The sequence below is a fragment of the Leucopleurus acutus genome (genome assembly GCF_964270905.1).
Source record: "Leucopleurus acutus genome assembly, chromosome: 16".
Lineage (NCBI taxonomy): Eukaryota > Metazoa > Chordata > Mammalia > Artiodactyla > Delphinidae > Leucopleurus > Leucopleurus acutus.
The window spans coordinates 83597512-83611170 of NC_139158.1; the positions used below are offsets into that span (position 1 = coordinate 83597512).

The window sequence follows — 13659 nt, forward strand, 5'->3', positions numbered from 1 at the left end:
GCTTCAATGGAGGAATTTTTATGTTTTAGTATTACACGCCCGAATTAGATTTTAGATTTCTATTTTAGCTGTTTTATACTTGATATACTCCCACACCTATTCACATACGTAGATGAATACTGAACACGTTCTCAGAATATCCGTATTTAAGACTGGAAGTTTTCCAATTATCATACTACTACTTAGACCAAAATATCAAACTGAATGAAAGAATCAGGTTTCTGGAAATAACTCTTGCTCTTTGTTCATTTGGGTATTAAATACCCGGACATATCTAATTTTAACTCTGGTGGGACCATAAAAACAGGTTAAAGGCTCTCAGTACCATGAAAGTGGAGCTTGTATCTAATGAATGGGAATGGATTTGTCCTATGGGGTTTTGACTTTGAATTCCTGGGTGAACGTTAGGGATTCAAACACGTGTCCTTTTAAAACTCCAACGTCTTAAATACCTGATTCAGACTGTAGCACCAAGTCTGGACACGATTAGTAATTTTCAGAAACGTACGAAGCAGAATAGCCCCACAGAGAGGGGTCGGGACACCCGCCCTTTAAGCCTAGGGTCGTTGCGTTCAGAGTCTGGGGGCTTGGGGCACGGGTCCCACTCTCCTGGTTGGCAGCACAGCTTTCATATCCGTGCCTGGAGTTCTCCCGACCATGAGGGGGTTCCTGGTACCATCTGTCGCCCCACATCCTCAGCCCCTGATGAGCACAGCACCTCTAAACCAGCTCCTGATTCCGGTGGGAGACGGGCGGGGTCTCAAAGGCTAGTTTGCCCCTGGGGTAGGGATGAAATGCGATGAGATCATTCAGAAAACGAGGGCCCACCCCTCAAACGAATATGCAAGGAAAGGCCAGGTTCTCGAGGGGCGGGGCTCTTGCAGGAGAGCACGTGACATCCCCCATCCCCCACCGCCGTGGTCCCCCGACCCGAGAGCCGCCTCCCCACGTCACATGCTGACCTCCCCCCCCGGGCTGCACTTTGCTGTTACCCGCCCCCCTCCCCCCCCACCCCGCGTGTCCTCCGCATTAATGTCCTGTCGTGTTCTGCCTTGAGGGGCTACGTGTTTAATTTCTACCTCCATCCCACGACTCTTGGGCAATTAACCCCGTGAATACGTCAAAAATGGGGACTCTCTTTAAAGACATTTCTTTAAAACTCCCGGCAAGAAAAACGTAAACTCTGTCTCCCCCTCTGTCGTCCTGCCTCTGTCACTCAGACCCCCCCTCCCTCAGCCTCAGTTCCCTCCTCTGTGAGGACAGCACCTTAGGTCCTCGTGACGGTGCTGTCACATCCCAGGGCCCAATACGCAGTAGGTGTGTCATGGCTGTGGGTTCAGTACCCCATCCCACCCCCCAAACCAAGAGGTGACGCCTGGGCAGTGGAGTGGCAAGATTTACACCCTGAGCAAGAGGTCCTTAACCCCTAAAAACACAAATCCGAGAATGTTCCCTGGCTGTGCCTGTGATGAAGGACAGTGTCGGAAAGACACAGGGGGACAAACAACGTCAGGGGACCACAGAGCCAAAGGGCGTGGCCTTTATCTGTGGTCCCAGGGACCCTGAATGTAGATGGTTCCACATCTACACACAGGCCGTCCCAGGTGCCCAAGTTAAAATCAATAAGCAACAAACGCTAACCTCTACTTAACGGAGGGACATGAGCCACACCGCCTCCCTCCCCTCCCCCCAATAAATCCCAGATCATAAAGCCTTCCGGGGGGCAGAATGTTATTTTACCTTATTCACATCGAGGGATCGATCTATATTAACATCATCAACTAGGAATGTCATCCACTGCTGCTGGCTGCAGTGACTATTGAAATAAACAAAAATAAATAGGGCCCCAAAGCCCTCAAATCTGTAATTAACACCACCACCTGCATTTCATCCACTGGTTGTCCGTGTGCTAATCCAGTGACTGAGGAAGCCCCAAGGCACACCTTGAACTTTTCCCCCTCCCAACCCCACCCCCAAAGCAGGGATGCTAGCAAGGGCCAGTAGGAGCCTTTTCGGAAGTGCTGGTGTGCGGTGTGGGCCTCAAGAAAATGGAAGCACCCCTGAATAGTGAGGAGCCAGCCCCCACTTCTGGTACAGTAGCCTTGATCCTTATCTAGATGCCGACTTGGTAATCTGCCCCAATTGGGCGTGTCCTCAGGACACAGTCTGGGAGGTTATCATTTGAAACCACCTTTATTCTCCAACCTCTGCACCGATCTAAACCACCACTCCTTCAAGAACAGAATACTATTTTGGTTGGAAAATCGTGATTGAAGCGACACTGTGAGTCAGCGTGATGCAATATGATTTTTTTTTTTTTTCCTTTTCAATCCCACTGTAGTGAGAAGGCAACCAAAGTGCAGGACATCAAAAACAACCTGAAAGAGGCCATTGAAGTACGTGCCTGGTCCTTTTTGTCATTCTTTTAGCCTCCCTGTCACACAGCGCTGTTCCCCTGACCGCTTTGCTCCGTCATTTTCAGACCATCGTGGCCGCCATGAGCAACCTGGTGCCCCCTGTGGAGCTGGCCAACCCCGAGAACCAGTTCAGAGTGGACTACATTCTGAGCGTGATGAACGTGCCAGACTTTGACTTCCCTCCCGTAAGCTAAGCCCGTGCCCCTTCCCACCCCACACACCCCCTGGGAGGTCCCCCGCACAGGCACGCTGCCAGCAAAACCCATTTCTGTGATATCGATAGGAAACATCATCGTTAGAGCTTTGGTCGAGATGGATGAGCGAATTTCTGTCGCCCCTCGCGAGTCTTGGCTCGCCCGTCCCCACAAGTAAACGTCACAGTTCAGTACTACAGCTCTCGCTGTATTAGATTGTAAATCTTTATGAGAAAAAGTCATGAGTTGTGGCAGCCTTAATTATTCCCTTATACACATCTTGTGACAACCTGTTAAGTATGACACACAAATGCTAGTTGTCTGGCTAATCGAAGATATCCTAAGATACAAGGAATGCAGAAATGAGGAGCCAGCTCTGAGTTTTATAAACGGAAGATCTTCTCATTTGAAACAATTTGCCATTTAACCTTTATTAAGGTTCTTCTAAAGTCAGTCCTTGTCTTGGGGCAAATGAAGTCTTTTCTCATTATTCAGAAAAAGGAAAGAAAAGACCTTCACCTAAATAAATCATAACCCAGGCACTGTCCTCTATGCACCCTGGCTGGCGTGGACACTGCTTACAAAGATTTGTCTGCTCCATAAAGAACTATTTTTAGGGAACACAACACTGCCTGTGGCCCAAGCATATATGTTTTGACCCCTTTGTGGGGGAAGAATAGTTTATAAGAGGGGAACAGGAAACAAGATGGAAAGATGGGCAAGTTTATAAGGCCCAGAAGGAAAAGACTTGTCTACAGCAAAAACAATGACTTATTGTTGCCTTTTGTCAGGCTTTCGTGGGAATTTGTGTTTGTGTATTTTAAATGGGTTTGGCTGCAAACTTCTCCTAGCAAGGAAGCAGTATTAGTAAGTACGGCTAGGTAAATTCTTTTAAATGGAAAAGAAGTCGAGCAGTAAACACAGCACACACAACGCCAAACACAGACTCTTTCATGAGACGTGGTTCTGTATTTCTAATAGGAGAAAAAAGGCAGCCCGTTAAAAATACACCAGGACGGTGACCTCCTAAGAGGGTCTTCTGTTAGCTGAACTTCACGTTCCTGCCTACTTTTGACCCTTTTCTTGCTGCACTCACATTGCAGAAGAACCTCCTCTTTCCTTGTAAGGGACGAATTGCCCCGATACAATTAAAAATGTTATTCTCTTCAAATGAAATACGAGTCATGACCTGCTGCAGTTTAAAACCACGCCGAGGTCACTTGCTCTTTTGATCGACAGGCATTGATGGACAAGGTCGGATTTGCCAGCAACTCCCAACCATAATATTTTTTTTTCTAAAATTCAAATTTTCCTGGAAGGAAAATTTCGATCCCACCACATCTTCACAAATGAAAACGTCTTGTTTCCACGACATGGAATCATACATTGGCGGCGCCTCCTAATGAGTTTATAGTTCTCCTAGATGAGCCGTTGGGTGAACAAACTTATTCAGTAGTCTACTCTGGCCCCGCCCCCCACTCCAAAAAATATAGGCTGAAAACTACCCAAGAACAGTAATTCACAATAAGAGGACAGCTGGATTCAATTTCTGAATACGTTTAGCGCACTGAAGGTCTTTATGGACGCCCATTCCTTCGTTCGCCCCGAAATTGGGAATAATCACGCCCAGGGTTGGTGGCAGAGTGAACTCCGGTCTCATTGACTTGGAGCAGCTCCCGCGTCTAAACCTTCCCTCTCGTGTTCACTTTCAGGAATTCTACGAGCACGCCAAGGCTCTGTGGGAGGACGAGGGGGTGCGTGCCTGCTACGAGCGCTCCAACGAGTACCAGCTCATCGACTGCGCCCAGTAGTGAGTAACCCCGTCTCCACATCCGCATGTGAGATAGGCACACACGGGCGCACGGAGAGAACCTTACAAACCTCGACTCCCACTTTTCAAGTTACTTGTAAATGAGTTCTTTTCATAGAAGCCAGCCAGTTATTCCCACCTGCGGTTAGAAAGTTCTAGTCTGATTCATTTGCTTTATAAAGCCCTTAATTGCACTTTTTAGTGCGGTGACATTATTTTTATACAAACAATTAATGCCTGTTAGAGCAAAATGATAATTACCTGCAATAAAGTGACATTCATAATTAATGAGCTTGAGGTAATTAATTGAATTGACCTCCAAGCGTTCAGGGAGATAGGGCAGCTCTCACACTTTGCATCAGGTAGAAATATTCTATTTTATTGCTGTAATGTAAAAACCTGACAAAGAGGAACAGTGAGGACAAAAATATGCCTCCTCCTCCTCCTGGGTGACTGATAAGTTGCTTTGCTATTTCTGCTATCAGGTAGGTGACTACAGTAGCTGCCAGAGTGCCATGTTTCTGGTTCATCTAGAGTCGGGGACTGTGTTGAATTCCATTTCCTATCCTTATTTATTCATTCACACTGGGCCTTAATTCAAGGATGCTCCCCCCATGGGGTCCTCGCTCTGTCCTTTCATGGGCTGCCTTCCAGTGGATGTGATAACACAGCTGGAAAGTTGCCTTTTAAATAGTTTATGACCCTCCTTATCCTGTACATAACATAGCAAATATGTGAGGTTCAGAGCCATCAAAAATATTTTAAAGGTGTCGTTTGCTGACGTTGCACAAATGTACTAAGTGGGCTCAGTTATCATTTTCTCAAGTTGGATTGTCTTTTATGACCGGGGGAAGGGCAAGAGAGATTTGTGATGTTTTAGCCTCTCTCATGTAAGTAACTGAAACTCACAAACAATTTTGCTATTGAAAATATTAAGTAACCAGGACCAAGGTACCCTGGCTGGCTCAGAACAAGCTAAAATCGCATGACGTAGGAGCCCCACGCCGGAGGACCTTATTGTGAAAACCACTCGAATAAACGGGAGGGAGGAAGAGGTGACAGCGCTCAAACAGCAAACGCAAAGCGAGCTCCCCAGAATCCTGTTAGAGACACATCACACAAGCTGATGTTAGGGGCTGTGAAACCTATCAATTTAGCTTTCCCTGGCCCTGCTTTCCCATCGAAAATGCATTTGATTCTTTTCAGTTGTCACACCTGTAGCTATTTTGTGATTTTTTTTTTTTTTTTTTTTAAATATACAAGCAAATCTGTATATTTTTTCAAGGAGCAGAAAAACAGTCCATCTGGGCCGGTCCCTGTGACCCTCCCACCCCCACCCCTTCTTCAACAAAGCCCCTGATTTTCTCAAAAGTTTGAGCTTAAAGCTGGAAGTGCTAATTATAGTAACGCAAAACAAATGGAAATCCTGGAATTGTTTGCCTTTTGTATTTTGGATCCAAGTCAGAAGTACAGGTACAAGATTAGGAGGGTTTAACCGTCCCAGTTTTGAGCGCTCTAGAAGTGGGGAGGGTGTAACAACTTCATTGATGAACAGTTAGCCAGTTTTGTTTTTTTTTTTTTTTGAATCTCACACCATTTAAAAGTTGTTTTTTTAAGGCAAAATTCAGTTACTCCTGCAACTTTATCTGAAAATGGCAACATTTGCACAATTTATGGAAAGTTTCAAGGGAACTCCAGGGAAAAAGGGAACATAGCTTGAATCTTAGAAAATGTCTTCCCCAGCCCGATGATTAAAGTAGCCCTGCCTTTGCAGTGACCAACGTGTTTCTGGTTTAACGGCCTTTATGTTAAAGTTGAGCTCCTGGTACCTTGCCCGTTCCTTAAGGTGCCTATTTTTATTTGTTGAGCTGGGGTTTGGCTGGCCTTACTCCAGATGTCTCTCTCACAAGATTTGGTGCTGATGATCTATTTATAGAACTGTGGTTCTGTTGCCATGGCAACGTGCTGCAGGCCAGGGCGGCTGGGGAGCTATTTCTGGCCCGGTGCTGTAATGTAAGACTGATTGGGCAAGTCGGTATATCCTCTAAGCCAGACTAACTTTAAACTGGTAAAAAGGAAGGGGCGGGGGGTGGGGGTGGGGGTGGGGGGGAACCTTATAGAATTTCTTTAAATAGACTTTTCTCTCTTTGTGATTTTTTCCTGATTAGCCCACTTTACAACAATCCAGACCCCTGCCCCGCAAAAAGCTGGTTTTAATATTAACTTTTCACAGTAATTAAATTAGTCCAGTCTTTTAGAAGTCATTTTTCCTAACAGTGTTTCTAGTCAGGCAACACAAGCAAGATACTTTTTACTTTGGGAACAGTTATGGCTGTGGAGCGGGAGATAGAGAACACTGCTTTTCCCCCTAAAGCTGTTGCATCACTAATGATGGCCCCTGAGACCGCCCCCGCCCCTCCACTGTACTTGTTCCCTGCCCAGATAAGGGCCCCTAACCTGGATGGCCGTGAGGTGTTTTGAAAACTCAAAGTTTAATATCTGGACTGTTCTATTTCATGGACCAAGTGGAACGGAAGGGAACTTTGTGTCTGTTTCCTGTTCACTGTGGTAAGGGCCAAAAGGGCCCCTTCTTAAAAGTAGAAGGAAGGGATACCCTTTCTGAGTAACTCAATCTTATTTTCATTAGTCCCTCGCTGGAGGGGGGGGCAGGGGGAATCCTTGTTTCTTTAAAGTATGCCATCTTTTTCATTTAAAAAAAAAAAACTGTGTGACGTGGAAGGGTACAGTTTTCAAACTACTCTCCATTTTAGTCAAAGGCAAACAATTTGAAAATCTGAATATTTTACTCAGTCTTTATCAAATGGCACAAAATCAGACCTGATTTTGGTCCTTCAGCTAATTGACATGCACAGAACCAGCCTTTTAAAATTAAAGCAAGACCAGAGCTCTGCACTGGCCTGTGCTGTACCTGTAGGCCAGGGGTCCTGAGAGCCCACCCCTAGTTCCTGGTTCCTAGACCTACTGGTCAGCCAGGTACATTTATCTTAAATTCTGTTTGCTCTAACCTTTTCTGAGGCATAAGCTTGGACTCATAATGAACACAAGCAAACTCCGCATTGACTTAATGCCAGGTAACTGGGGGGTGATCATTTCCATTTAGCTGGACTTGGCAGAGAGGCAGGAATAGTGGGCGAAGTGGCGTGAGTGTGTGCTCACCCCTGTGCATTCTTCTTTCCCTCCCAGCTTCCTGGACAAGATTGACGTCATCAAGCAGGCTGACTATGTGCCCAGCGACCAGGTATGCACACGGTCTCACAAGCAGAGGACGCAGAGCCCTCTTTCCGAACGAGTCAAGACTTTTGCTCCAGACTGTCAATTATTAATAATGTTTAGGTTGGTTTGGGTGAGATCCCTTGACCTAAGATTTTGTTTTAGGACCTGCTGCGCTGCCGCGTCCTGACCTCTGGAATCTTTGAGACCAAGTTCCAGGTGGATAAAGTCAACTTCCAGTAAGTAAATGGCTCCCTTTAAAAAAAAAAAAAAAAAGAAAGAAAGAGAGAGATTTCTTGACGTTCCCTCTGGCAGGGAGAATGGTGGACCAGTGTTGGCCCTTGGAGTGACCAGGTGTCATTTCTCTCCTGCAGCATGTTCGACGTGGGCGGCCAGCGTGATGAACGCCGCAAATGGATCCAGTGCTTCAATGGTACGGAAGCCATGGGCTTCTCTGCTCTTTAAGGACGTTTTGGTTTTTTCATCGTCAAGGATCATTTTCTCTTCTAACGTGCACTGCTTTTGCTTTCTTGTGCCGAAGATGTGACTGCCATCATCTTCGTGGTTGCCAGCAGCAGCTACAACATGGTCATCCGGGAGGACAACCAGACCAACCGCCTGCAGGAGGCGCTGAACCTCTTCAAGAGCATCTGGAACAACAGGTTTGGGCGGTGACCCCCGGTCTCCTCCCCACTGATCTCAAGGCCCTGTATTTGCATGGCTGGTAGAAAAGAATCTTGTGCGAGTTCTTGGGCAAGCGTCTCAAACCCCTTGCAGAAAGAATCCTTTCTTTTCCTGAGCATTAAACCTGTGTCTCTCTTTCTTAGATGGCTGCGCACCATCTCTGTGATTCTGTTCCTCAACAAGCAAGATCTGCTCGCTGAGAAAGTCCTTGCTGGAAAATCGAAGATTGAGGACTACTTTCCAGAATTTGCTCGCTACACAACTCCTGAGGATGGTATGTGTGGCCTTCTGCAGTTGACTAGTGCCCCCTTGGTCCTACGCGGTGTCTTGCATATGTTAAAAATTTCTGTTCTGGATTTTTAAAATGAACATCCTCTAAGAATGGAAACCCCCGCTCCCTCAACCACCACCACACTATAAGGGATCTGTAGGGGGGAGCCAAAGAACCTTATTTTAATCACTTAAGTGACAAAATATTTATATTCTTTGCAGCGACTCCCGAGCCCGGAGAGGACCCACGCGTGACCCGGGCCAAGTACTTCATTCGAGATGAATTTCTGGTGAGTAGAGACTGTCTTTGGTTCCCTCTCTCTGCTTGTTCTCTTATTTCTTAGGGGCGTAAGTTTCCTTACTTCTAAATTTGGGGATCAAACCATCCAGTTCCTCAGTGTTATTTCACCCATAGTCAGTATGAATTTAGCCTTTGTGCCCCTCAACTTGGGTTTGTTTTAACATAACGTCAGTGACTGGTGGGCAGTCCTTGGTAGGTGACCCCACTGCCGACAGGGGGACTTACTGGAGAGGCGGCACTGACCGAGTTTCCTTCTTTGCCCACAGAGAATCAGCACTGCTAGTGGAGACGGGCGCCACTACTGCTACCCTCACTTCACCTGCGCTGTGGACACAGAGAACATTCGCCGTGTGTTCAACGACTGCCGTGACATCATCCAGCGCATGCACCTCCGTCAGTATGAGCTGCTCTAAGAAGGGAACTTCCAAATTTAATTAAGGCCTTAAGCACAATTAATTAAAAGTGAAACGTAATTGTACACGCAGTTGATCACCCACCATAGGGCATGATTAACAAAGCAACCTTTCCTTTCCCTCAAGTGATTTTGCGAAACCCCCTTTACCCTTCAGCTTGCTTAAATATTCCAAATTTAGAAAGCTTAAGGCGGCCTACAGAAAAAGATAAAAGAAAAAAAGGCCACAAACGTTCCCTCTCTCTTTAAGTAAGTAAAATAACAGCAGCAAACAGAAATAAAGAAATAAAAGAATAAATGACATAAATGAAACAAATGAAATAAATATCGTGTTGTGCAGCATTAAAAAAATCAAAATAAAAATTAAATGTGAGCAAAGGATGTGACTCCCGTGAATTATTTGTGGTTTCGAGCAGACACCCATTGTCCAGGGTTTTGACTGCATCAGAAGTTGGGAGGCCCCCGTGGTGAGGTGACAAGGCCCCAGGGTTATAAGTGGGTATAAAATATCGCCACTCTATGTCTTTGTTGACCGAACCTTGGGTTTCTGAAAACAATTTGCAGACGATACAAGATGTCCACTCTGTCCTCCTCTCGAACCCATGCCCCATAGAAAACCACTAAGCCCCATCAAAAAAGTTCCGTGCTTTGATCACTGCTGCCCTATCCAAAGAGTCTATCGACTTATACCCTTATGTATTGTCTCACAGTGTGCCTGCTTACCTGGTCTCCCCAAAGAGGTGTTTGAATTTCAGCTGTCTGTCCTGCATTAAGACAGGGGCTCAGCTGGGTGGGAGGAATTTAGGAATGCAGTTTACAATCAGGCAAAGAGTTCTTCAAGGAATGGTGTACAATGTATATTAAATCATCACGTTTTACACTTTAAATATCTTAAAATTTTGTCAATTGTATCTCAGTAAAGGCGGGAGGTGGGGGTTGAGAAAGAAACGGTGTAGTGACTTGGGGAAAAACACTGGATTTCTACCTCATTCCATACACAAAGGAGCTCAGTGTGGGTCAAACACATATGTTGAAGTACAACAAGTTACTTTTAAAAAGGTCATTTTTAGGGCTTCCCTGGTGGCGCAGTGGTTGAGAGTCCGGCTGCTGATGCAGGGGACACGGGTTCGTGCCCTGGTCCGAGAAGATCCCACGTGCCGCGGAGCGGCTGGGCCCGTGAGCCATGGCCGCTGAGCCTGCGCATCCGGAGCCTGTGCTCCGCAACGGGAGGGGCCACAACAGTGAGAGGCCCGTGTACCGCAAAAAAATAATAATAATAATTAATTTTTTAAAAAGGCAATTTTTACAATTAAAATCTTGGTTTATAGAAGGCCTCTCTAAGCATGACCTAAGATTTAAAAAACAAGGCGCTGGGGTGGGGGAGGACCGTATGAAAATTAAAAGCAAATATGAATGGGGGTGGGAGTGGAGACTGGGTAAAAACCTGTAACAAAGGGTTAATTTCCCTAATAAGCAAAGAGCTCTGAAGAATTAATAAGCAAGCACCTCTCGCAAAAATAGGCAAGGTACATGAACAAGCAATTTTACTCTTTAAAAAGGTACAAATAACTAATTATCCCTACCTTGTTCCATACACGAATGAACTCAACGTGGGTCAAACACATATGTTTAAGTACAAAAAGTTACTTTAAAAATGGCAATTTTTATAATTAAAATCTTGGTTTATAGAAGCATCTCTAAGCATGACCTGAGGCTATAAAAAAACATAAAGGGGTGGGAGATGACCATACAAAAATTAATATCAAATATGAATGGGGTGGGGGGTGGATACTGGGTAAAAATCTGTAACAAAGGGTTAGTTTCCCTAATAAGCAAAGAGCTCTGAAGAATTAATAAGCACCTCTCGCAAAAATGGGCAAGGTACATGAACAAGCAATTTTACTTTTTTAAAAAGGTACAAATAACTAATTAACATGGGGGAAACCATGCAACCTCACTCATAATGAAGTGAAATACAAATAAAACAATCTTCCACCACTGTTGGGGGAGGGGGTGGCCGCCAGCACTCATGGGCCCCACATCAAACTCTGAATCCTTGGTGGGTTATGGCTCGGACCTGAGGTCCACTTGGGCTCCCTAGTCCTTCACCCCCCCAGGCTCATCCCTTAAGTTCACGGTCACCCATGGTGTGGCTTCCTGGAGGGGTGGGAGGGAGAGACCAGTTTGCCCCCAGCATCAATCATTGCACCCTCTGAAACTGGCCGAATGGGACATTAATCAAGTTGATTCTGTAATTCAGGCCAAAACCCTACTTCCTGTTCCATTTTCTAGGTCAAATTAATCCCAGCCAATTAATCCTCAAGCAGAGTATACCAGAGGTGAGCAAAGCATGCCCCACGGAGGGCAGAAAAAGTAGCGAATACCCCATGTCCATAAACCTTCCCAAAGCTTCCTACGTAACATTCATTCCACGTAAAAACTGTTGGCTTACTAGGTAGATTTCGTTACAAAATGACCCTCAAACCGCCCCCCCCAAATTAACATATAATCTACACGAGTGCTTGCTATGCAAATATAGCCAGAAGACCAGTCCCCAAATTCCCATAATCGTCCATGGTACTCCAAATAAACACAATTAACTAAACCCTACGCAACAAGTACAAGACCAGCCCACCATACAAACACCCATCCAAGTAAAGTGCTGGAGGAGAATAAAGTCCCAAAGCCCCTCTTCCAATATGGCCGCCTGTATGCCCCGCCCACACAGAAATTCCAGAGCCTTCTCTGAATAATCCACGTAAGATTGCCATAGTGCTAGCCACATAACCATCACAATTAGGAAGCAAATTCTCAGGCTATAGAACATTTATACATAGAAAACGATATCCCAGAACCCCCGGCCCTTGCTGGTCAAAACTGGCAGAGACTTTGTGATGACGTCCAGAAAGAGGGTAATAAAAGTCACGGTTATCCACCACCTACTATGTGCCAATTAAATCACTGCCCAATGAGACCCGTTCAGCTATTACTGCCATTTTACGAGGCCTAGAGAGGCCAAAGTAACTGGCCCCAAGAGTTAAGCAGGGAAAATGGGCTTCAAACTCAGGTAGCCAAAGCCCACTGCTTGGCTACTACAATATCCTGTAGTTCTAAAAGATATAGAAAAAGAGAAGGTCTACTGCTCTTCTCTCCTGGATGCCAGCTGCCAGGAGCCCAGGACCCATGACCCCAAGGGGAAATCCTGCATGTCTCCATTGACTCCATATCCAGTGGTGATGGTGGGGTGGGGTGGGGGGTCGTGAGCAGGTCGGGGAGGGGAGAGGGACATCCTCATCCCTCAGAGAATGGCACTGGACACACTCCTGCCTTACCCCCAGTTCAGAGGTTTGCCATGGGGCCACCTCCAGTCACTCAGATGTGTTTCAGGGTCCCTTCTCCTCCTTGGGATTTATCCCTTCTACTAAAACAATTTCATTTTCGTTTTCCCTTTGACTTGGTACCAGACCGTAACTCTTATAGGGCTATTTTAAAATCTAAATTCTAGGATCTTCAGAATTCCAAAACATCATGAAGAATTTCATCTAAATATTTGATTACAATAAACCATTAGTTTTTTAATTGTTAGCTGAATCTTACTTAATCTTAATCCCTACTCAAATGCAAAACAACATATTTTTCTAAAAGTAACAATTTGTGCTCCACTTTATAAAGCTGTAGAGGCCAAATATTAAAAATAACTATTCTCTGATCTTTTTGAGATTAATAATAATAATAAACCACTAAGCCCCCTGAGGGCTTACTTAGTTTGAGGAGGGTCTAGAATTGGGCAGAAATTTTACCCACCTTCACTTTTATTTAAATGTAGGCAAAATTATCCCCAAAGAAATGACCACCTCAGAACAGCCTTTCTATGTCAAATGGTATTCTCTTATGATAATGGTTTCTTGGGCATTTTTGGTGATCTTTTTACTCAACAAATATATAGAGAGTACAGAACCTATGCCAGCCACTGGGAGTTCTGCTCTCATGGGTAAGTTCTATCAGGGGAGACATGCATTTACCAAATAAATAACTAAAAGAATTACAAATGATGAAAAGGTCTCTGGGCTAATAAACAGGATGGTGGTGATGGGGAATGGGAGCTATTTGGGGAGGGATTCCACTTGAGATAGAATAGCCAGGGAGGGCCTCTCGGAGGAGGTGACTTTTCTTATGGGAATGCAAAGGATGACAAGGAGCTAGTCATCTAAGTATGAGTAGCAAACATCACTATTCTTTAATCAATATTACTTATTAAAACATTATAATTAACATTCATGGAGCACTTTACCATGTGCCAGGCACTGTTCTAGGCCCTTTATATGGATGATCTCATTTAA

General features: G+C 45.2%; 1 protein-coding gene across 5 annotated transcripts in view; it reads left to right on the forward strand.

Moving 5' to 3' along the window:
• GNAS (GNAS complex locus) overlaps positions 1 to 9715 on the forward strand; it is a 54437-nt gene extending 44722 nt beyond the window's left edge. For 3 of the 5 annotated variants that reach the window (XM_082857269.1, XM_082857271.1, XM_082857273.1), the window contains 10 exons: positions 2342 to 2396; positions 2483 to 2602; positions 4324 to 4421; positions 7626 to 7680; positions 7818 to 7891; positions 8027 to 8085; positions 8194 to 8314; positions 8480 to 8610; positions 8829 to 8896; positions 9174 to 9715. In XM_082857269.1, coding sequence (XP_082713395.1) covers positions 2342 to 2396; positions 2483 to 2602; positions 4324 to 4421; positions 7626 to 7680; positions 7818 to 7891; positions 8027 to 8085; positions 8194 to 8314; positions 8480 to 8610; positions 8829 to 8896; positions 9174 to 9320 — 928 coding nt within the window. In that variant the 3' untranslated portion in view covers positions 9321 to 9715. Of the gene's footprint in view, positions 1 to 2337; positions 2397 to 2482; positions 2603 to 4323; positions 4422 to 7625; positions 7681 to 7817; positions 7892 to 8026; positions 8086 to 8193; positions 8315 to 8479; positions 8611 to 8828; positions 8897 to 9173 lie in introns of all 5 variants that reach the window. The other 2 variants (XM_082857270.1, XM_082857272.1) reach the window with 2 other exon arrangements.
• The last annotated feature ends 3944 nt before the right edge of the window (positions 9716 to 13659 follow it).